A 24,230-nucleotide genomic window follows, 5' to 3' on the forward strand; every position below is an offset into this window, starting at 1 on the left:
AGGATTGGACCTTTGGTGGGAGTGTCCCCATGAAATCACGGACACTCCTAGCCGTAGTCTTCCAGATCCGTTTCAGTTTTTCATGTGAGGACGCATGAGGCAGGTCAAGGAGACAATGGTCAACTTCTCTAAGGTAGTCGTTAATACTTGAATCTGGGCTATCTGGGTCAAAACGCTTCAGATCTTTGGCCTGAGGTTCTATCTGCCTGGTTCGCAGGCCCTGACCCGAAGGCTGGCGAGGGTCGTCCGATTCGTCTGACGAATCGTAAGCCATGTGGTTGTCACGGTAGTAGAGTTGTAACCGTGGCGGAGTTTGTGTTCGGCTCAGACGTGGCCGTCTATCGTGGGACAGGTAGCGTTCGGTGCCCAATTGGGCCTGTGTCTCCTCCCTGTCTCTAGGGGGAGTAAAGCCTCTCCTCCTGCGGGGTGAGGGTTCTCTACGCTCAAAGCGTATTGCGGAACGCGGGGGCCCTTCATCTTTAATCATCCAGCTCTTTATCGGGTGGTCTGAGGACGTGGGCGCTTTTGTGCCTGGGTCGACCCGGCGGTGCCTTCCCCTCTCCTCCAGATCCTGCAACATGTCTGTTTCCCTCCTGGTTTGGACACCAGAGAGCAGAGCTTGTTCAGAGATGAGGCTAGTGTGGAGCAGAGTATGTCTGTAGCCTCGTCTGTAGAGAGTGCGGTAAAGACCTTTTGGGCAGGCATGGCAGCCATTACCTCATTAGACAGCTGAGCTGGCTTGAGTGATCGCATCTTTTGGTGGTATGACACCATTTGTGGGTGTGCCTGAGGGAGTTCCGGCAAGGAGATTGTGAATTGAATAAAGAAGTGGTCTGATAGATGCGGAAGGGTGACAGTCAGGTTTGCTGTCGAGCAGTTCCGAGTCAGGATTAAATCAAGAGTGTTGCCAGCTTTGTGGGTAAGAGGAGTTGGGACCTGCGTGAGTTCAAATGAGGATAGGAGAGCAAGGAAGTCTGTTGCCTGGGCTTTATCAGTGTGTATATTCATGTCTCCCATTACAATCAGTGGTGTTCCATCATCAGGGATTTCTGAGAGTAGCATGTCTAGTTCCACAACAAAATCATTCAGATTACACCCTGGTGGGCGGTAAATGATAGCAATGTACATTTTAATAGGCGCAGTAACCAAGATTGAGTGATATTCAAATGAGGAGTTGTTGTGGGAAGAGTTTATTGAATTTCCAGGTATTAGAAATGAGGATACCTGTACCACCTCCACGTCCAACTGAGCGGGGTGTGTGTGAGAACACTGTGTCAACAGAAAGAGCAGCTGGTGTGACTGTATTTTCTGGGCGGATCCAGGTTTCAGCCTGAATGTCTGATATTTTTGCAAGTGCTTGGATGAATTCAGTTTTATTCACAGCAGATTGACAGTTCCAGAGGCCAAAAGTAAATGAAGGGTGGGTAGAAGAGGCTTTCTTAAGTAGAGACAAGTTGTTAAGATTTTGTTCTCTATGACAGATGTGTCTTTTCTTGTTCCCATGAATGACAGAGATTTCTTTGTAGCACATGTTGCCTTTAGAAGATGACCAGAGATGCCCGGGCTCTGTGGCCACACTGAAGCGTCAGATGCAGCTTCCTAGTTTTCAGATCAGAGCTTGTTCTGCTGGCAGTTTCGGATTCAGACTCTTTTAAGCTTGGATTTTTGTGAAAATCCCACCCCAGATTTTCAGTTTACAATCAACAGAGGGTGTGACACGCGTCAACTGCTCAGAGAATGAAACTTAAGTGCTCAGTCCAAACAAAGCCTGACAATGACCCACTATCAATATCGACTCAAAGCAAGTTTCAATTCACCCACCTAGCTGACAAGACCTTCCTAGTTTTCAGATCAGAGCTTGTTCTAGACATGTTTCTGAAATCAATGTTTTTCTTCAACATATTAAAAAGTCTGTACAGCTTTACTTCTCCCACATGAACATGCATGTTGGAACTACTTTTGTAGTTGGGAGATATTTCATATATTATATTTTATTATTTATTTTATTATTTATTATTTTTTTGTAGTTGCAATCAGTGGTACGCCCTGTGAAGGAGTTCACTATTTCAAAAAAAGCATTCATAAATTCAAGTGATAGGATGTTCTTTTTTTTGCAGGGTCAAGAACGTTAATCATCAGCCATGCCTACACGTTGGGTTACTTCACCTTTTAGTCAAGCCAGCAGTTAAACTGGAACATGTAAAAAAACATGGCATGTCCTCTTTGTTGACATAATTTGCAAGTACATAAATTTACCCCTTAAAAAAATTAGAGCTCCTTTATAGTAGATAGTATAAAACCCTGGGGTTTGTGGGAGAGCACATGAAATGGGAAAGGAGCCACAAGAAGGATTCAAACCCAAGTTGCTTGCTAAGAGAACTACAGCCTCCATACATGGGGCTACCGGCGCCCCATAAAGTTGTATCTGAACATGAACTTTCCCGAGTTAATACAAAATGTACTGCTCAACTAAGTAATCACTTGGGATAGCAACTTGAAACTACAAATCCAAGGTGAGCAACCAAGAGAGTGTACTGTCCCATCATTAGACAAAATGAAAATGTAGAGTGGGACAAGATGTACCCAAAGGGTTTTTAATGAGTGCACTGCTCAGGGTAAAGTCTATGTTTGTTCCTGGACTCTGGCAGCTGTATGGCCGTGTCCTCATGATACTCCTCTGCTCTTTTTTCACCTTGTTTGCTCTCTCGTTCCCTCCCATGAACCAGTGCAGGTCTATAAAACGTCCCTGACTGCAGCAGTCTGTTCCGTCTCTCCTCTGCACCATGAAGGGCTTTTCCACTCTGGTGTTGCTGTTTTCAGCGGTGCTGCTCTGCCACTCTGCTCCAGCTTTGGAGCCAGTAACATGCACTTCTGAAAATGTCAATGCAGCGGCCCGTTTGGCAATGCATCACATTGACATGCACCATAGTCATGGCTACAAGTTCAGACTCCTGGACATCAAAGGCAACAAAATGGAAGAGGTATGGAATGAAGAAATAAGTAGTTACTGCACACGTGTGCAAACAGTTACCAATGTTGTGATTTTCATTGTTTCACCATTTCAATTTAGGAGAAGCAATGCATTTAATTTACACGAGAGTTTGAAATAAAATCCTTATTTTTGTCATTCAATCTTACAAAACAAAAATATTAGAGCTGACCTCTTCTTTTCGACTTTACCTTCTACCTCATGAGTGAACACAAGTATTTATAATCAGGAGCCTGTGAGGAACTAATGTACAAGTCTTTATTTTACTTCACTGCTTTGTAATAAATGTCTGCATTTCCATTGCTTCCAGACAGACACAGGTTGCAACATTGAACTGAAGTTGGGTCTGGGGGAGACACAATGCCATGTGGTCAATCCCAAACACTTTGAGGACTGTGAGTACAGTGGAGCCAGCGACGGGGTAAGTGACCCCCCTTTATGAGACCGAAATCAAATCCATCTCAAGCTAATGGTGGACAAAGTGATTGTAAATTCTTCCTGCCGTGGGAATGTGAGGTATCCACAGTCAAATCTAATCTGTGTTCCTTTGTAGTCGGTGATGTCCAGCTGCACTGTCATGATGACTGTCGTAGAGAGTGACGCCCAAGTCACCAGTTATTCATGTGAAACGCAGAGAGGTGGGTGCCACGTATCCAATCCTAAACACAACATTTACATCAGAAATGTTTGCAACATCTCTGTTACTCTTTTTGTTTGATGTTATAGACAGAATTATCTGGTCAAAGGAGTTCAGAAAACCTGCATTCATTTGACATTGCTGCTATGATAATTGTAAAAAGGTGTACAAATGCTAAACGGCTCAGCTGTGATGATTTGGACACTTCTTCTTCTTCTTCTTCTTCTCTCCGTCACACAGCAGGCTCATAACAATTCATCTCTGTGTTTGTAGAGATCTCTAAAGAGGAACTGTCCCTGACCTGCCCTGACTGTCCTGTCATCATGGCACTTAACGATAAAGAAGGTCTAAATGCTGCACTGGAAGCTGTGAAAGAATTCAACAAGAACACCACCAACCAGAACTACTTTGTCCTGCAGGATGTGGGACGACTGAAACTTGGGGTAAGTAATACACATATTGTCTTTCCCCTGCATGCCTGACTTAGGTCTTAAATACTAAACACCTGTATGTTAGTGTTAGTGAGTGTGTGTTACGCACACTGAATTATGACAATGTGGGTTCCATAAAAAAGATGTTTTTATTCACAGCATTCGTAACTGCAAACACAACAGAAAGACAGTCTTGTATGATGGTTAACATAGCTAGCGCGTTTCACGTGTTGAAGGAGGCTACCGATGCTAGCGCTAGTTAGCTTTCATGTTATTTGACATACACAACATTTCTAACATGCAAACATTACTAAACACATGAAGATGTACTTAAACTAAATGTTTTTGCTGCTTGTGCACTTATATCTCACCTGCAAACACAACAGAAAGACAGTCTTGTATGAGAATCGGCATATAGTGCTGCTTTGCAGACTGTCAGATGCGATACAACTGTGCTTACTTCCTGCAATACACAGGGAACAGCGCCAGTTGTTGACATTCAATGCTGCCACTGACACCTACTGGCCACAATGAATATTGTCCTGCAGGTATTACAGCCTAAGCAGGTGAATCCCTCCTAGTCACACAAATCATCTTAATGACATTTAACCAGAAAAATAATAGTGGGGGGCACCAATGTAATAATATAGCTGATAACCAATAATCACAGGCATAGTCTTACCTACTAAAATACCCAGGGTGCCACATGTGCTTACTCATATCCTCTTTTCTCTTTCAGTACATCATGTCGCAAGGGATGAGGCACTTCTCTGAGATCGCCCTGGTTGAGTCAAACTGCCCGTTGTTTTCCAGAATAGTTCCTGCGGCATGCAAAGCCCTTTGCTCCCACAGAGCTGTAAGTGTCACTCATACATACTCAAGCTTCACAAGAGTATGGCCACGCTTTGCCACGTTGTGTGCAGAATTTAAAATCCATGATATTATATTTGAACAGAAGAGGCGGGGTGATGAGTAAGTCCCGTTGCTCCTTCAAATTATAATTCAATGGACTCCTTCTCTCAGGGAGAATCCAAAGAAAGTACTGGAGCACACAAATTACAAAGAACGAATGTGAGTTTACTCAACTACATTAAATTAATTTGAACATCTGAGGAACTTCTCTGAGAACACGACCTCCATATGGTGAGGAGGCTAGAGCGCATTAGTTTCCGTCTCCTGTTGCTCATGTTTTGTTTTTAGTTTGGCATCGGTCTCTTGGAGCTTACCGTTTCTCACCATCATTAGCTGCTAAGCGCCTGAGAGCTGGTGAGCAGCTTCAATCAAACTTTTGCTATATTTGACATTTTTCTTATTGCAAACAGATCCTTACATGCCAACAAGCATCACATCATCTTTAAAAATGTTCTGAACCTCTTACCCTGTGTTTGTAAAAAACCCATTGGTTCTGTCCTCCTTAAGACATATGCTTAAAAAAAACTCCCCCACAAGTATACTTGAAAAAACAGAAGTAAGGATTTGGTGGTGACTGACACACGACGTATGCTTCAGTCTAGTGAGACTGCTTAAAGGAGGAAAAGAAGTCAGTTGGGTTCAAATGTCCAACACAAAGTCAGGGCTGTTAGCAAAGTCTCTGTTGGTGTTTACATTACTTTGATTTCCTCCAGATCCACTTTTTCAGATTTTGGTTGAAATTGTCTTTAGGTCCTGACAGAAATTAATAACTCATGTTCTCTGAAAAAGAATAAGTAGTCATCTGTATCAGTTGTAAGTCTGTAAAAACTTCAACCAATGTCATTGCCTTTATTGGATAGGACAGCTGAAGAGAGACAGACAAATGCACAGATCCTCCATTGTACATTTTGTACATTTGTGTTTCTTCTATATTTACATTTTAAATTGTACATTATATATTGTAATTGCTTTCATATTTTATTATTTAAGTTCTTGCTATTTTTGCTTTTATTTCCTTTGTTAACTGTTTTTTGCACCAATACACTGAGTCAAATTCCTTGCATGTGTAAATGTACTTGGCAATAAAAAATGATTCTGAAATGTTGGGAGGGAGGAATGACATGCATCAAAGGGCCAAGGTTGGATTCGAACCCACGGCTGCTGCAATGAGGACTATATCCTCTGTTCATGGGGCGCACAACATAACCGCTAGGCTATTGGTGCTCTAAGATGTCTTTCACAGGGGTGACCTGGAGAAGAGGGCAGCAGCACACCTCATGATAAATGTGATGACCCTGTAAGACATTTCATGATGCCTGACAAACTAAAATGTTTGGATTTGCATTGAACTGGTTTGTATCTAAGACTGGCGGACATCCAGTAGTCTGAAAGTCATCTATCAGATAACGATGCAGCTTTGTGTTTATCATGTGGGTCACTTACTTTCATTCTCTTCAAAGCAACATGCTGTCTGTCGATCATCTTATTCCAAGACAAGCAAACTCGTGTCTCTTCGCTGTGAATACTATCCTGCACTGGTGAGTCTAAATCAGTCATCAGCTTCACAGTGAAAATGATATACAGTATTTGCACCTTCACAACGCTCGTTCTTCTGTGCTGTCCTGCTCTACATTATTCATTCTTTCATACGGCACCTCTAATGTACAAAATCATCTCATACTTTGTAAAACGATAGAGAAATTCACTTTGACTCTCTTTCTGCTCTGCGCTCAACAGGACTCCAGTCCCCTCCCCCCTGGTGAGATGGAGCCTATCTGTGAACAGCCTCCTTCCTTCAGCCCTGCTGGCCCTCCTGCACCCCCACCCAATGCTGGTGCTGCACAAATACAAATCCCCTTAAACCCCCTTCCCCCAGTCCTCCCATGCCATGCCAGTCCCCAGCAAGAGTTCCACCCAATTTGCAACTGGCCTTAATTTGAACTTTGCCCCAACCCGAAGCCTGCCAGTCCAGAGATGCATACACGATGAATGTTGTTGACTGGACTTCAAAAGTCTCTGAATGTGTGTAAGAAAAAGCTTAGACCTTACAGGGTACCACAAAACAGATCCAAATAAACCACCACGGTGTCAATCATCAGCTTCTTTAGTCAGATCCTACAGAGGGCACACTGGAAGTCTGAAAGGAGTGTAATATGGAAGTATTAAAAAGCTCTTTGTTGTTCAAATCATTGATATCTCTTAAAAAGCTATTATTAAATGCAAACTAAATTGGCATTAAAGGGGACATGAAAAATCCACTTCTACAGTGTTTCTGAACATATATTTGGGTAACCTGAGTGTCTACTGACCCACAAAATGTGAAATAAACCCATCCAGTCCTTTGTTTGTGGTGTGCATAAGTCTTACAACACAGAGAAAAATGCTCTGTTTCAAATGTGCTCTCCTTGTGATGTCACAGTGGGATTCTGTTAAAAAAAAAAAATCCCCTCCCCTCCTGTGTTCTCTTGCAGAGATGTTTTTCCAAGGAGGCAAAGTTCGACACTTATCAATTTGGACGTGAGTGGAGGGTACGCTCAAATCTCACGCCAGGTCTCAGTTTGTGTACACACGTTTTCAATTCAGTGTGGACTTGCGCTGCAGCGAATCTGCTTGTTAAGAAAGGCGGATAGAGGTTCACAGATTTACTGTTAGATAAGATATCTCAAATGGATTTTATATTACGCTCCACCTCAAACGATCTCTCTACATTGCTTTTTAAATAATGTTGAACAGCGCGAGCTGTCAGTTGATTTCTTTAGTTGTGTGTTTTATTTGATGAATGAATGTTTCTTTAATCGATTTACTTTAAAGATTAAAGATTAGAGAGGCTGCTTTCAGTAAATACATGTTAAACGTTCAGCGCACAGGAATATCACTGCAGAAAATACTGAGACAAATTAAAACAGAGAAACTACAAAAAGTTACTTCAAAAGGATATAAAAACTTCCAGAGGATAGTAATTACAACTTTTAGCCTCTGAAATATGAAATATTTAAGAATACAGAACATTAACTTTAGATCATAATTAATTGGCATGTCCGGAGATTAAAATAATAAATACGCTGATGTGCCACATGCATAATTGCGCACAGCAGACGCACATAGGCCAGATTACATGTGACATAATAACCAACAAAGAAATCTGGAAGCTGTAAGACGGAGTCAGGACCTTCTTTTATGTAAGTGTTAAATTCTTGTGTTTGGAAAGAAGGCTAACCGGATGAGAAGTGCACATTACACAGCGTTTGATCAAACACTTTATTCATGTGATGCAGGACGTTTCAGGTTTTCATTCATCTCTTTTAAAGTCTCATAAATGGCAAGCACGGAGCCCATTAGTGCAGCCAACGTTATCCAACACAAATGCAGGTTCGCCTGTACCACTTGTGCCTGATATTGAGGCTGAACCGATTAAAGAAGCCACTCGCTCCACAATCTGGGATAATTTCAGGTGGGGTACGGCTAGCGTCCTCCGCTCTGGGAGCTGCTTCTTTTAAGACCCGCAACACTAGCCTATATTGTAGCGATCGTATTGTCTGACCAGGTTTTTTAAACTAAAAGTATTATATTATAGCTTAGATTATGTACGTTACATGGATGTTAAATTAATTATTAAAAACGCCGCTGGAGTTCGGTTATCCACACCAACGCTGTTGAGATTTTATGCAGGCGCATTTCTTCTGAAGCTCTTTAATCCTACATTTCAGACTGCCAAACAACACAATGTAATTCCTCTTTACTTCTCTCTGTTATGATGTCACTCCTCTTTACTTCTCTCTGTTATGATGTCACTCAGGTCTTTACTTCACTCTGTTATGATGTGTTAGGTGGGGGTTGTTTCTGTTTGTATAAATCCAATGAAGAAATCGTGAAACAGACTGGAGATTATAACACCATTTAATCGGCCGAGGTCAGACAACCTGATCAAACAAGCACGCTTCCAAATCACTTGACTGACAAAGTGCTGACGAAGTAACAGTGTTCACAGTGCTGCTTATATTCTGTCAAAAAGGTGCAACCCACAAATTCCTTTCTATTTGAGTGCATCACCATAAAACAATAAAGATGACATGACACTGATTTGTATACGTAACAACTGTAGACTCTGTCTAGCAAACAGTTGTTGACGTTGACAACATATAGTTGGCTCCTATCCAAACATAGATCTGCTACTACTTAGGTGCTTCACCCATATAAGGTTCAGCTTCAGACACCTAAAGGTAGGAGTGTTAACAGGTGGTAGACAGACTTGAATACTACATTTCACAAAGTTACCATGAATGAATTTCATGAAACATGATGTCACTCAGGTCTTTACTTCTGTTATGATGTCACTCACGTCTTTACTTCTCTCTGTTATGATGTCACTCCTCTTTACTTCTCTGTTATGATGTCACTCAGGTCTTTATGTCTCTCTGTCATGGTGTCACTCTTCTTTGCCGTATTAAGTATCTCCATGCTGTATACTCTGGGGGCGAGGACAGCTAAACCATGAATATATAGGGTCGTGGTATTTAAATGACATTTGTTATCCACACTTATCAACACCCGGTCTTGCGTACGCTGTGATCAGCCAGATATGCACGTTTCATAGGTCCCACGTGGACTCTGTCGTATGATTATTTCTACACCCAAATCTGCGCTGGTTTCTACACCAGATTGATAAGTTAGGTCCAAAATGATGATTTTTTTTTTTCATAGACATTGGTCTGGTCTCTGTCTTGTCCTGCCCGATCTCGATACCTAAAGGTCTCGGACTACTCTGGTCTCGGGTATGTCTTGGTGGTGGTGAGCGTGGTCTTCACTCCAGCACTGTGTTGAATCTTTGATAATGGCTCTGATCATATAAATCAAACAGCAGTCGATGGCAGAAAGTGGTTTATTATCAAGAATTCACAGTTTTACTGAAAGAATACAAGAACACAAAATAATCACAGAAACTGATTTTACTGGATGAGAAAAAATTATAAATTCTATTAAATGACATTCAAACCTTCATCATAACAAAGCTTTAACAGTATGCACTTAATCAGAGAGGACATGTTAGTGGACATAAAAACATAAATTAAATTTGACAATTTGTACTTAAAAACAAGTTTATTTAACGCAGCACCCGAAGCTGGAATGAATATCATTCTGTCGTGGTCATTAAATGTAGACGCCGCCGATTCATGCTGAGAAGTAAGCAGACGCTACGGCCGGCTTTGTTCGCTGAGGGATCTCTGAAACGAGGAAACAAAGAATTTATATCGAAACTTCCTTCACATCTTCTTCTCCTTCAGGCAACGTTTCAGCCAGATTCTTTTAAGAATTATTATTCTTAAGACCCTTACCCTTAAGAATTCTTAACCCTTTCTTAAGAGAGATGTGCCTTGTGTCATAAAACAAACATTTTACAAGCCTTAGTAGAGCTGCTTAAGAACTATGAGTCTGTTTCTTACCTCTGTGAAGATTAGAAGGCAGTCCATAGATGGGAATGCTATCTTCTCTCCTCTCAAAGTATTTTGAATCCAGACCAGCAGAGTCTACACTGAAGACAAGAAGAGTTCACAAGAGCTTCAGGACCACAATCAGGAAAAATGATCTGTTCCTCTCCTCTGAATAATCACAGTAAAAAGTAGACTCACGTGTGTCTGTTGGCTGGCTGTACAGCTCTCTGATCAGCAGGAGAGACGTCAACAGAAAACACAGCAGGTTTCCCCGAATGAGGATAAAACTGCGCCTGCAAAGATACAAACATGCAGGCTTTAGGACCTACCGGTACATGGACTTGAGCTTGTCTCGTTCTATTCTAGTCGTCTGAATCACTTTTACACCGCAGGTCACACCTACACATTCACACACTGATGGTAGAGGCTGCTGTGTAAAGAGTTCATCAGTATTAAATCATCCATTCATACACATTCACACACTGATGGTAGAGGCTGCTGAGTAAAGAGTCCATCAGTATTAACTCATCCATTCATACACATTCATATACGGAGGCGGCTGTGGCTCAGTTGTTAGAGTCGTTGCCTCTCAACCGGAAAGTCGAAGGTTCGATCCCCAGCTGGGGGACATGTCCGATGTGTCCTTGGGCAAGACACTTAACCCCGAATTGCTCCCGCTGCTTCAGTGGCGGTGTATGGATGGGATTAGTTACTTCTGATGGATGATACTACATAGCGATCATCACTACCATCACTATCAGGGTGTGAATGGGTGGGTGTGACCTGCAGTGTAAAAGCGCTTTGAGTAGTTGGAAGACTAGAAAAGCGCTATATAAGCTCAAGTCCATTTACATTCACACACTTATGGTAGAGGCTGCTGTGTAGAGTCCATCAGATGTAAATAATCCATTCATACACATTCACACACTGCAGACGAAGCAGTCGGCTGGGAGACCTTCTGGTTGGGAGAAGACCGACTCTTCCAAATGAGACACTGCTGCCCCAAGTGGCCACAGCCGAAATAGCTGGCAAATTCTAAACAGACTACAGAGAATAAAAAGCCCAAATTCATAAGAAACACATAATTATTTACAACTTATTAAATCATGTGAGATATTAAAGGGGTCATATTATAGATTAAACATACGAACCCCAAAAAAGGGCATAATATTGGCTCTTTAAAGTACAGCTGCTGTTTACCAAAGTGTATGAATAGAAAGGATAAAGCCTATTATTGATATCAGCGTCTCCTACCTTCAGTCCTTTTGTCGAGCACAAAACCGATGGATTCTCTGAAGATTCAGGAGTCATGGGCTTTCTGGTCAACTGTTTCTCGTTAAGCTGCTTATTTAACCAACTTATGACTGCAATGAGAAAGAAAATTGAGGTTCATAGTGTAAAAATAAAACACACTTTAAACATCCAACTAATCATGAAATGTTTCTCAGAGGAATGTGGATCGCTGTTAGGAATTATTCAAGCGTTGCTATTCTCTGATTGGACAGAGGTCATGAGTAAACGGTCTGTACATGAACAGGAAGTTGACTTTGTTGTCTTACGACCTCCAATATCATCCATCCAAACACATTATACTCTGATGGCAGACGCCACAGGTGACTGCGGCTCGAGCAAAGGTTGTTTAATGGTGTTTAATTATGGTGCGTTGTAATTCATATATCCTTTGAACGCTACGGGAGAGGGATTGGAGATGTGTCTCTGGAGGACAGTTTGTTTTGGTTTTTTGCTGGTGCTCAAGGATCAAGATCTACTGGATCAAGAAGTCGCATACGCTTCCTTTAAATGTCTAAAGATTTTGGTTCGTCAATGAACTGAACTATTTTGTGAAACAATCATTTCAGACAAACACAATCATATCTATATAGAAGCCCCTTGCACCCCCCCATCATATATCACATCGGTCCGTTTCAAACCTCCTTACCATTCTCGTTGGTTTTTAACACCTCTTTGCTTTCATTTAGCTTCTGAACTGTCGTCTCCAACTGCTCCTTTAATTTAGAAACCTGTAAGAGAAAAGATGTTGTTTAATTGTCATCCAGTTTACACACACACGCTCAGTTTTCCTGATATCTTTTGTTTCATCAACCATTGGGGCAAAATGGTCAGCTTCCATAATTTCTGCACTTATGCGTGACCGCTAAAACACTGAAACTATCTGAGTGGCTGTTCCTCTAAGCAAACCAGTGCACGAGAAGAAAAACGGAAATGAGGAAAGCAATTAAATGACTTCAACTTTTAATCAGACATTATTCTCCATTAGAAGTACCTACAGTATATTACGAGTGGTGAGCGACAGTGGTGTGAAAATGCTCTTGTATCATAACAACAGTTTTTAAATCTGAGTTCTTTTCCATGTTCCTCTTTTTGCGATGACGATTACAGACTACCCCCACCTGCATGGAGAGTTATTTCCTGTCACACATGCACAGAACGAACGTGGTGGTTGGCCATAATCTTTGTGGTGTGTTCAAGTGCAAGTTTTTGGCCAAGACGAAAGGCTTGCCACAGTCAGCCTTCCTCGCCACTCGTTCTATGCCGGGGCCCACCCTGGCCCACCCCCACCCACACCCCCACCCCCACCCCCACCCACGCGTCTGCTGTTTAAATACATGAACACATACCTGCTCGTCCTTGGTCGTGAGCTGCTGCTGAGCACATTGTAGATTTTTTTCAACGTTTTGAAGTTTTTCTGACGTTTCCTGGAGGACCTTCTCCTGGGACACAGTCACTGTGTTTTTGATTTTTAGTTTTCCAACCAGGCCTCGAACCTCACCCTGCAGCTTCTTAATGATCCCGTTAGCCTGGACCGAAAAAAGAGACGCCGATACAACATAAGACAGCTTTACACTAATACACGCTGCTCATACTTCAGGTTTCAGCTTCAACAGGATGCACCATCTTCCCCATCTTGTTTGTCGGGGGCTGTACCTAATAATTACTGCAGCCAGTAAAAAAGGTGAGAGGACCGATAACTGCTACAGGAAGTCAACAGCAAGCACTCAGGGGATCCCTGGATGATGTAATGGGGAAAACACCGACCCATGTGCAGGCAAGATGGGTTCAAGTGGAACTGGACTGCATGGCCACTTGAGGAAAGATGACCGTAAAGAGGACATATTCTCCCCTTTTTCCAGTGTCAGGGAAGTCATTGAAGTCTAGTTTGCTCGACTCATTTCTGATTTTAATTTGAGTGAAGATGGATCTTCGGCCAGATGCGTCCCTTCAGGCTGTAAACCTGTAACACATGTATACGCGTCACTTCCTAGTTACCAGCAGATACTTCATGCACGCAGCTTTACTTACCTTGATCAGCTCCTCCGACAACGACTTCACCGTGGCTTCAAGTTTTCTAACCTGATGTTCTTTACTTTCTGCATTTTCTTCCATTGATTCCTAGAAAATAAACAAGATCGTCAAAAATACAGTTAGAGACTGAATTAAACAGTGAGACTACATGAAGCTGCAGTGAGATTCATTATTCAGCGTTATTTTAGGAGCTTGTTCTTTTCATTTGAATCATATCCCTCGCACTCTAAGTTGTCCCGTACCGTGCTTAACCATGATTATCCCCCCTCCCCATTCCCCCTCTGGTCTGCACTCACACTCCAGGACTAACCGGGCCTGAGCATGGTTACCTCTGTACATAACAATGTAATACATGCCTGCTCTATGGTATTATGAAGTCAAGCCAGGCAGATAAATATATGTTTATAAATAAATACACCAGTGTGTGTGTGTGTGTGTGTATATATATATGTATATATATATATATATATATATATATATAGTTGGTATGTTAAGAGAGCAGTTCATTTTTAAAGTGAAAAAACGGGCACAAATGCACACAATCCCCAAGATGTGATTTTTGCATGTGTATCTGCGCCCCTCCCTCAGAGACGATGGGGACCAAGATGCACCCTGGTGGCTTTTGAGTCCAACACAGCACAATAACTAAAGTATGGACATAAGGAAAGTCTCCCCTACTTCCACTTTAGTAAGTCCTTAATGATTGTAGCTTATCATCATTGTATTCCATGTAGGTTAACATGACAGCCTACATCTCTTCTACGTTTCTTCATGGTCAAATTAACCTTAAAATACACATTTCTTCTAAAGATATTAATGTTATTAATGATATGTATATATTATGCAACACTGCCCAATGAATCCTTATATTTAACCTGTTATTATTTATATGGAGTTTACTTTGTATCTTTTGATATATTGTTTTGCATTGTTCTCTTAAAAGTCCTGTTGTTCTCTCTCCTGATGATGACTCGGCTACAGCTCTCACCTTTTGCTGCTGAGTGGCATCGAGCACCTCTTTGGTGCGACGCATGAGCTGCTCCTTATCTTTGACCTCTTGTTCGAGGACTGCCACTCTCATCTGCAGCTGACTCACCAAACGCTCCTTCTCATGGACCTCGGTGTCCAGCGTGCCGTTCTCCCTCCTGAGAGACAGTACCTGCTGCTTTGAGCGCTGGCACTCCTGAACACATGAGAGGTCAAGAATAACACATGTCATCATCAATCATCCTTCTTTTAGTGAGTGCATCTTTCCCTGACTCAATCAGAGGTCAGCGAGGGCCACAGATTCAGATGTTATGGAAACAGATAATAAGAGTCCTCAGGTCAGTCAGAGGAAGTAAAGGATACACAGATTCATCAGCTGAATCTCAGAAACTAAATCTGTAACTTAACTCATCTATGTGAAGAGATTTAAAGCCACTTCCAGGACTCTGCTGATCGTCACACATTTTATTGTTTCAGTTCACTCTAAACGCTTTGTAATCACTGTCTTAGGTCACATCAGGCTACTGTGCTCAAAAAGCCAGCACTTAAACTACACACTCAGCATCTCATAGCAGGCAGTCTGAAGCCGTTTTCACATCAGCACTCCAGATAATATCTAGATCATTACAGGAGGACTGCTCCTGAGATTCTCCTGACCTGGCTGTTCACACATGAACCTCACAGCAAGAGACTATCCCTCCACTCCCGAGGTAAGATGTGACATAAAAAACAATGTGGAAGCAGCGGACAAAGCATCAGAGTCCTCTATAATGAGAATATGTGTCTTTGTATCAATGCTATGTGTAGTTGAAGAGAATCTCAATGTGAAAGAGTGGAGAAGAACATACTGGAGAACAGGAAACATGCAGCAGCAGGTTCATTAGAGCACAGAGATGGTAGAGGTGGCGTGAAACTCCAGTTCACGTACCTCTTCTGCCCCCACTAGTTTTATTTTCAAATCTCGAATGACAGACTCGTTCTTGTATTTCCTCTCCGTCAGCTCTCTGCACGATGTCTCCAGCTCCGTCAGTTTGCCGTGAAGCTGCTGGCTGCTCTGCTTATGAGCACTCTCCAGCTCGTGACGGAGCTGCTCCGTCTGCTGCTGGAGCCGGCTCTGTAACTGGAAGACAACAAAGGCCCACCTATGAACCATCATCATTAACCCCTTCAGTGTAGTCCACCTCTTTACAGAACAACATAAAGAGTCACTGCTGTGGACAAACAGAACGTGGAAACACTTTGTCAAAGTTCTCACCTCCTGAGCTTTTTCCCTTTCTGACTGCAGCTCTTGCGTGTGACGGCTGGACAGACCGCTGCTCTGACTCGTCCACTCTGAGCGTAGCTTGTCCAACTCTTTAGTCTTCTCAGTCAGGGTCTACAAGTCACACACACATGTTCAGATAAGCATTGCTTCTTTTTCACCTCAAATTCAACACTCAGTTCAGTTTTTTAACTTGTCGTTTCATTTGTGAATTTGCTTAAAGCGGATTGGGGCGGCTGTGACTCAGTGGTAGAGTCGGTCGTCTCAACTGGAAGGTCGGGGGTTCGATCCCCAGCTCCTGCAGTTACAATGTGTCCTTGGGAAAGACACTGAACCCCAAGTTGCTCCTACTGCTTTGTCTTCTGTGTATGAATGAATGAATCAATTTTTATTTGTATCGCGTCAACTCAAGTGTTATCTGAAGACACTTTACAAAAAGCAGGCAAAAAGACCTTACTTATTATGTTACAAAAAGCAGGTAAAAGACCTTACTTATTACTATATTACAAAGATCCGGCCTATCCATCATGAGCACTTTAGCAAAGCAGCAAAAGTTACAGTGGTAAGAAAAAAACTGCCTTATTAAAAAGGCAGAAATCTTCAGGCCGGATCCCCGGCTCATGACAAAACAGCCTTCACAGGCCTAGACTGCACTGGGCTTGGAAAGGGATAGGGGGAGAGATGAATGTGTATGAATGGATGAGTTATTTCTGATGGACTCTTTACTCAGCAGCCTCTACCATCAGTGTGTGAATATGTATGAATGAATGAGTTAATACTGATGGACTCTTTACACAGCAGCCTCTACCATCAGTGTGTGAATATGTATGAATGAATGAGTTAATACTGATGGACTCTTTACACAGCAGCCTCTACCATCAGTGTGTGAATATGTATGAATGAATGAGTTAATACTGATGGACTCTTTACACAGCAGCCTCTACCATCAGTGTGTGAATATGTATGAATGAATGAGTTAATACTGATGGACTCTTTACTCAGCAGCCTCTACCATCAGTGTGTGAATGTGTAGGTGTGACCTGCAGTGTTGAAGAGCTCCGAGTAGTCAAAAGACTAGAAAATAAATATACAAGCTCAAGTCCAGACAGCTAAGGATTTATCTTTGGTCGGTTTCTTTGCTTATTTTATGTGTGTGTGTGTGTGTGTGTGTGTGTGTGTGTGTGTGTGTGTGTGTGTGTGTGTGTGTGTGTGTGTGTGTGTGTGTGTGTGTGTGTGTGTGTGTGTGAAAGCTGTGGGCTCAGGGGGAAACTAGTCGATGTTTTTCATTTACTGTTCTCCTAATGAGAAAAGACTCAAACCTCTGCAGCTAGCTTAAGGCAAGATATGATTTTAAAGCTGCAGATTGAGGATTATAATGTATTACCGTTTAGGTACTTTGATTGATATGCAAAGAAGACCCGGCTGCAACTGTACAACGAGGCAGATCTCTACCGTCCTCAAAGTGGTCAGTCTTAATTATAACACTGTGCTGGAGATGTTTGACTAGGCTTCTCATTGTGTCCACCTATCAAAGCTTTCTGATAAATGGTAGATGGAGCTTGTGTATTTCTATTCTAGTCTTCTGATAACTCAAACACAGTGATGGTAGAGTCCATCAGTAATAACTCAGCCATTCATACACAGTTATATGCCGCTGATGAAGAAGCGGGAGCATTTCAGCGTTAAGTGTCTTTCCCAAAGACACATTGGACATGTAGCTGCAGGAGCTGGGGATCGAACCCCTGACTTTCTGGTTGAGAGACGACCGACTCTACCACTGGATGTGAACATGATAAAAATCAAGCTCTAAACACCAACAAACTGATTTAAAAAACAACACCTGTTGTGCATAACTCAGTTGCCTGGACAGGTCGTCTTCAGTCTTCTTGAACTTCATCTCAAGCGCCTGCTTCTCCGTCTGAAACAAACACGTGGCATACATGAACAGAACTTAAAGTGACAGCACAAGTCAAGGCCAGACCCTGTGATTCCTAAGAATTATGATGAGTAAGCCAACCTTCAGAGAGGAGAGACACACTGCCAGGTAGTCTTTAACATCTTTGTCAGAGCCTTGGGCAAGCCGTAAAAACAAGTGGTTCAGGTGTTTGAATGCATTCGTTTCTACAACACTGAAGTTGGCGGGACCTTCGAGCACCGGAGACTGACATGATAACTGCAGAAGAAACCTGTAGAAGAAGACATTGTAGAGTCATTGTTGCTTTATATGGTTTTATTGGAGCACAATACAAGATGAAGATGTCGCTAGTGTTGTGACTTTTCAACACATCAGCTGATTTAAAGGATCAATCAGTAAGCTGTGTAGTGAGTGAAATGATAAAGGTATCTTACTATATGATCAGACATAAAGGAAACATGCTATGTTGAAGTGCTGGCTTCTCTGACAACAATGCAGCAGTCAGTATGTCCTCCTTCTAACTTTAGATTCTGCTCCTGAATGCTCTGGATTTGTTTGGACCAGAGAAGGTAGGCGCTTTTAAGACACCCCCCCACACGGCCGTTTTGGACGCCCCTCGGTTTGTCAGATATGAGAGCAGTTATCAGGTCAAACCAAGAGGTGTTGCAGCAATGGAAGCGGTCAAGAGAAGTGGTTCAGATAGAAGTGATTGTACCCGACCTAAAAAGCCTCTGCATGTTTCTAATAAGCTCCACGAGCAGAAACATGCTCAAACTAGGATCAATATTGGAGATGCTTTTGAAAAATGGAGAGAGGTTAGAACACAGAAAGGTTTACAGACCCATGCAGAGCTGGATAAACACTGAAGCTTCAGTGTCCACCACATGGTGACCTGCTCACATGGTGACCTGCTCACATGTGACCTGCTCACATGTGACCTGCTCACATGGTGACCCCATTTTAAACACTAGGGGTCAGAGTTACATACTGCTCCTTTAAGCAACTGCATGCAGGCAATGTTCTTTAAGGAATTTGCAACCAATCAACATTCATTCAAAAATCAAACAATCTCAGAGTTTTTGTAATGAAAGAGTTCTTCCTACCTTGGGTTGTCTGACTCTTGTTCAGCAGAGCAGAGATTTAGCAGGTCAATAAACTTCTGAGGAAATGATGCAAAGTCTATCAGGAGGCCCTGCTGGACTTTCAGACTGCAGGAAGTTAACACAAAAAGAAAACTCATTCAAAGTTCAAGAGAGCGTGTTTCTCACGTCCCACATTCAATGACTGTCTGATTGATATTAATGATTTAATGGACCAGCGCTTACCTTTGAAAATCTTCTTCTGACACAAAAAGGTTAAAGAGAAAGTAAGGGTCTTTATCATCGGTGAGTTTCACTAGAAGGTCCTAATAAATAATAAAAAGCAAAAACCAGTTAGGAGGAACAAATATCATTATCTTTAAAAACAAATACACTCATTAAAAAGACTTTAATGTAAAATAAGAGAGGGGGGAGGGGGGGAGAATTGAATAGTGGCAGGCTTTGAAGTGTTACTCACCCTTTTGTGTACCGGACTCGTTGTCTGCTGAAGCTCAATGGTGACTCTGATATTTGTTCTCCTGTCAAATTAAATGGTTTAAAAACATGCAGCTGACAATCTGACCTCACACATTGGTTAAAGGAAGAATGTGCAACTTTTTCATCCAGTAGATGTCGCCCTTGAGCACCAGCATGAAACCAAAACAAACTGCTGTTTGACCACACCTCCTCCATACTGAAGCCTCCGCTCTCCTCCAGAGACACACCTCCAACCCCCCTCCCCTCACATTCAAACGAAGGAGTTATCAATAAGAACGCACCATATAGCGCAAGCAGCAGACAAACTTGTTCTTTGCTCCAGATACTACCCGTGTCCTGCATTGTTGTGTTAGCATGCTAATGTTAGCGCTCTTTAGTTAGCTCATAGCTTCACATTAGCTGTGTCCTGCATTGTTGTGTTAGCATGCTAATGTTAGCGCTCTTTAGTTAGCTCATAGCTTCACATTAGCCGTGTCCTGCATTGTTGTGTTAGCATGCTAATGTTAGCGCTCTTTAGTTAGCTCGTAGCTTCACATTAGCTGTGTCCTGCATTGTTGTGTTAGCATACTAATGTTAGTGCTCTTTAGTTAGCTCGTAGCTTCACATTTCATGTAAACTGACACAGAATGAGCGTGATCTAAAAACTCTTACTAACATCCAAATAATCAGTGAGTATGTTCTTCTCTCTAGTTCTTGACTAAAACATCTTTTATACACAAGGGGAGGAGCCGGCCGTCCCGTCCATGTAAACACGGCTCTGACAACAACACAGCCAGTGGGACTCGAACTTCTCACTCATGACTCAGAGACACATTTACACAGGAAAGACTGGATTTATGATATATTTATGTGGAACATGTCTCACATTCTTCCTTTAATATGCCCATACACACAAAAATAATAATATACATTCAAGGTACATTCCTTTCAAACTGTAGCCCAATTATAATTTACTCTAAATGTACCCTAACAGCCCATTTCTTAGAGGCCTGGTCCCTTTACTAGCCTGGTGTTGCTTCATGTTTCGACAAATGAAGACGGGCTCAGTTAGAGGCTCTGGTGTATTTAGTGATGATGGGTCTGCGGGTCAATCCAAAGAAAATTGGCAGTTGGTCGTCGTCTCTCAACCCGAAGGTCGAGGGTTCGATCCCCAGCTGGGCAACATGTCCGATGTGTCCTTGGGCAAGACACTTAACCCCTAATTGCTCCCGCTGCTTCAGTGGTGGTGTGTGAATGTGTATGAATGGATGAGTTAATACTGATGGACTCTTTACTCAGCAGCCTCTACCATCAGTGTGTGAATGTGTAGGTGTGACCTGCAGTTTACAGAGTGCTTTAAGTAGTTAGAAGACTAGAACAGCGGTATACCATTTACAACCATTGTCACAATGATGAGAATATGGATAAACAAATTAAATTATCTTAAATCACTTATTTGATCTTGCTTTGAAAGACAGACTTTCTACAGTTTTCCAACCTGCATGATCGATAGAAGCAATAATTGATATCTGCCTTTATTTGTCAAAATATGCAGCAACACCAGGCTAGTAGAAGGGACTGTGAGAATAAGAAATGCTCCTCTTTCTGCTCAATTTGAAGAACTAGCTGATTCAAGCATGTTTCAGATCAGCTGACTCATTTAAATAAACAGAGGAATCATTATAACGTACACTCTCATTAAGTTAGTAGGGAAAGCTATTAAAGAACTAATCACATGATTAAAATCTCTTCGCCCTGCTCCACTAGAACAGCATTTGTGTCATTTGCATAAACAGAGTAAGCTCCCGTCAGGTGTCTTACCTTTCTTCACTGTCCCTGCACCTCACGTACACCTGTAGCACTTTGCTGAAGAGTTCCTCCATGATGCTTTAACACACTTTCTCGGGTAATAAAGTAATAAATCAAACTAAAGTGAGAATCCTGAGAAGCATCGGCTTTATCCAAACCAATCCTTCCGATTCTGAACTTTCATTCCTCGTCAGTTTTGATTTGGCGCTTTTCACCCGCCAACTGAATCGCCCTGGAAACGGAACATGAATTATCTCCCTCGGCCCTGATGTGTGACGTCATTGCAAACACACAGATACTGCTCACCGCCCCCTTCTGGCGCGGAGTGGAACTGCAAGTGTACCTTTGTAAAATGCCTTTATTGTCATTTCACATAGCAAACGAAATTGCTTCACTGAAACAAAAAGGTAAATTACATTAATCACACTCAGCCACACACAAAAATATTCCCGTTGACTAAACCACTGGCTTTATTTTTATTTATAAGGGTATTCTCACACTGTTTCCATCTTACCTACAGAGTTACATTCAAAAAAGTACTGGAAGCTTCCATCTTCACTCCCAGGATTTATACCTTAACTATCCCGTACTGAATCCCTCTCCTTGGAAGCGGTAAATCTTCAGGAGCTGGTTTCCTTGGTTAAGTGTTTTATGTCTAAAAAATAAAAATATGACCTGATTGACAGGCGGGCGCGATGGAACGGTTTGTCAGGAGGTTTAAAACCCGCCTCAGCGCCAGCTCTCAGCCTGTCATTAGGTTGACTGAAAGTTAGACTGAGAGGATTTCCAACATGGAGAGTGATGAGCCTCCAGTGCCCCCTGCAGAAACAGACGGGTGACATCACTCATCACATACTCCTCTTCCTCTTATTTCTCTCCTATTATTTTCTCTTCATTTTTCTTTGATGACTTTCATTGACAAACTTTGGTTTTCATGGCAATAATTAATGTGACTCTTAACAGGAAGAGTGAGTGATGTCAGATGGGGCCCCCTTAGAGAGGTGCACATTTTGAGCCACTGCTGTGGTTAAAAGTGTGTCAGCACACTGGGCCCCCCTTGCTGGACGGCAGCAAAGACAAAAGGTGATGGTCAGGCTGAGTTACATCCTTCATGATGCAGATGGCTCTGCATGCTCTGAAGCTGTCCTCCAGTGAGGGGAAGTCCGTCTGTGTTGATGACTGGTAATGACAGGAAGTCTGTCAGTGTTGATGACTGGTAATGACAGGAAGTCTGTCTGTGTTGATGACTGGTAATGACAGGAAGTCAGTCTGTGTTGATGACTGGTAATGACAGAAAGTCTGTCTGTGTTGATGACTGGTAATGACAGGAAGTTCGTCTGTGTTGATGACTGGTAATGATAGGAAGTCTGTCTGTGTTGATGACTGGTAATGACAGGGAGTTTGTCTGTGTTGATGACTGGTAATGACAGGAAGTCAGTCTGTTCTGTGTTGATGACCGGTAATGACAGGAAGTCAGTCTGTGTTGATGACTGGTAATGACAGGAAGTCAGTCTGTGTTGATGACTGGTAATGACAGGCAGTCTGTCTGTGTTGATGACTGGTAATGACAGGAAGTCAGTCTGTGTTGATGACTGGTAATGACAGGAAGTTCGTCTGTGTTGATGACTGGTAATGATAGGAAGTCTGTCTGTGTTGATGACTGGTAATGACAGGGAGTTTGTCTGTGTTGATGACTGGTAATGACAGGAAGTCAGTCTGTTCTGTGTTGATGACTGGTAATGACAGGAAGTCTGTCTGTGTTGATGACTGGTAATGACAGGAAGTCAGTCTGTTCTATGTTGATGACTGGTAATGACAGGAAGTCTGTCTGTGTTGATGACTGGTAATGACAGGAAGTCCGTCTGTGTTGATGACCGGTAATGACAGGAAGTCTGTCTGTGTTGATGACTGGTAATGACAGGAAGTCAGTCTGTTCTGTGTTGATGACTGGTAATGACAGGAAGTCCGTCTGTGTTGATGACTGGTAATGACAGGAAGTCCGTCTGTTCTGTGTTGATGACTGGTAATGACAGGAGGTCCATCTGTGATGATGACTGGTAATGACAGGAAGTCCATCTGTGTTGATGACTGGTAATGACAGGAAGTCTGTCTGTGTTGATGACTGGTAATGACAGGAAGTCAGTCTGTTCTGTGTTGATGACTGGTAATGACAGGAAGTCTGTCTGTGTTGATGACTGGTAATGTCAGGAAGTCCGTCTGTGTTGATGACTGGTAATGACAGGAAGTCCGTCTGTTCTGTGTTGATGACTGGTAATGACAGGAAGTCTGTCTGTGTTGATGACTGGTAATGACAGGAAGTCCGTCTGTTCTGTGTTGATGACTGGTAATGACAGGAAGTCAGTCTGTTCTGTGTTGATGACTGGTAATGACAGGAAGTCAGTCTGACATTCATCAGTGATCACACATTGGAATTCTTTGAATAGCTCACCCACGTCTAGATGTCAGGCTATACACATATTATTGATCTGGTTCTTCAGATAAATAAAAAAAACTAAATGTTGTTGTTTTTTTTTTTTCTCAGTCTGCAACATGGCGTTATCAGCAAAGGCCTTCGATTACCAAAGAAACGCATGCAGACGCTTCTTACAGTAAACGCTAATACAGTGTTTGTACCTCGCGGAACAGATACGATTGTCAAGAAAACTTTCAGAGTTTCAAACTTCTGCTGTTATTTCATAATATCAGAATCAGACAGACTTTATTAAATTCAGTACAATCTGCCTCATTTAGAAACCTTCCCACTCCCAGGAAGTCTTGATGACTGGTAATGACAGGAGGTCCATCTGTGTTGATGACTGGTAATGACAGGAAGTCCGTCTGTGTTGATGACTGGTAATGACAGGAAGTCTGTCTGTGTTGATGACTGGTAATGACAGGAAGTCAGTCTGTTCTGTGTTGATGACTGGTAATGACAGGAAGTCTGTCTGTGTCGATGACTGGTAATGACAGGAAGTCCGTC

General features: G+C 42.3%; 2 protein-coding genes across 3 annotated transcripts; one reads left to right on the plus strand and one right to left on the minus strand.

The window, feature by feature from the left end:
- Positions 1 to 2,762: 2,762 nt before the first annotated feature.
- Positions 2,763 to 7,311, plus strand: ahsg1 (alpha-2-HS-glycoprotein 1). Its single transcript, XM_020646914.3, has 7 exons — positions 2,763 to 2,981; positions 3,300 to 3,410; positions 3,543 to 3,627; positions 3,900 to 4,069; positions 4,797 to 4,913; positions 6,430 to 6,507; positions 6,707 to 7,311. Exons 1-7 carry the CDS (start codon positions 2,784 to 2,786, stop codon positions 6,902 to 6,904), a joined length of 957 nt encoding a protein of 318 aa, XP_020502570.1. The 5' UTR covers positions 2,763 to 2,783; the 3' UTR covers positions 6,905 to 7,311.
- A 2,519-nt stretch (positions 7,312 to 9,830) lies between these two features.
- Positions 9,831 to 23,416, minus strand: sass6 (SAS-6 centriolar assembly protein). 2 transcript variants are annotated; one of them, XM_029279892.2, is made up of 16 exons: positions 21,263 to 23,416; positions 19,443 to 19,503; positions 19,211 to 19,290; positions 18,989 to 19,093; positions 17,988 to 18,156; positions 17,811 to 17,888; positions 15,965 to 16,084; positions 15,638 to 15,823; positions 14,711 to 14,905; positions 13,720 to 13,809; positions 13,038 to 13,217; positions 12,338 to 12,419; positions 11,653 to 11,762; positions 10,597 to 10,691; positions 10,411 to 10,499; positions 9,831 to 10,191 (listed from the first exon to the last, which is right to left on the minus strand). In XM_029279892.2, exons 1-16 carry the CDS (start codon positions 21,322 to 21,324, stop codon positions 10,139 to 10,141), a joined length of 1,755 nt encoding a protein of 584 aa, XP_029135725.1. In that variant the 5' UTR covers positions 21,325 to 23,416; the 3' UTR covers positions 9,831 to 10,138. The 2 variants fall into 2 exon arrangements, with proteins under 2 accessions (XP_029135725.1, XP_020502568.1); XM_020646912.3 differs by having other exon boundaries at positions 15,638 to 15,829; positions 21,263 to 21,647.
- Between the last annotated feature and the right edge of the window lie 814 nt (positions 23,417 to 24,230).

Source organism: Labrus bergylta, chromosome 6 (genome assembly GCF_963930695.1).
Source record: "Labrus bergylta chromosome 6, fLabBer1.1, whole genome shotgun sequence".
NCBI lineage: Eukaryota > Metazoa > Chordata > Actinopteri > Labriformes > Labridae > Labrus > Labrus bergylta.

Excerpts from the sequence above, each read along its gene's own strand:
- ahsg1 (XM_020646914.3), top strand. The coding sequence starts at position 2,784 with ATGAAGGGCTTTTCCACTCTGGTGTTGCTGTTTTCAGCGGTGCTGCTC. Across the intron at positions 2,982-3,299 it reads AAGGCAACAAAATGGAAGAG|ACAGACACAGGTTGCAACAT; the intron begins GTATGGAATGAA and ends CATTGCTTCCAG. Across the intron at positions 3,628-3,899 it reads TTCATGTGAAACGCAGAGAG|AGATCTCTAAAGAGGAACTG; the intron begins GTGGGTGCCACG and ends CTGTGTTTGTAG.
- sass6 (XM_020646912.3), bottom strand. The coding sequence starts at position 21,324 with ATGGAGGAACTCTTCAGCAAAGTGCTACAGGTGTACGTGAGGTGCAGG. Across the intron at positions 15,830-15,964 it reads AAAGGGAAAAAGCTCAGGAG|TTACAGAGCCGGCTCCAGCA; the intron begins GTGAGAACTTTG and ends GTTGTCTTCCAG. Across the intron at positions 13,810-14,710 it reads ATGCCACTCAGCAGCAAAAG|GAATCAATGGAAGAAAATGC; the intron begins GTGAGAGCTGTA and ends TTTATTTTCTAG.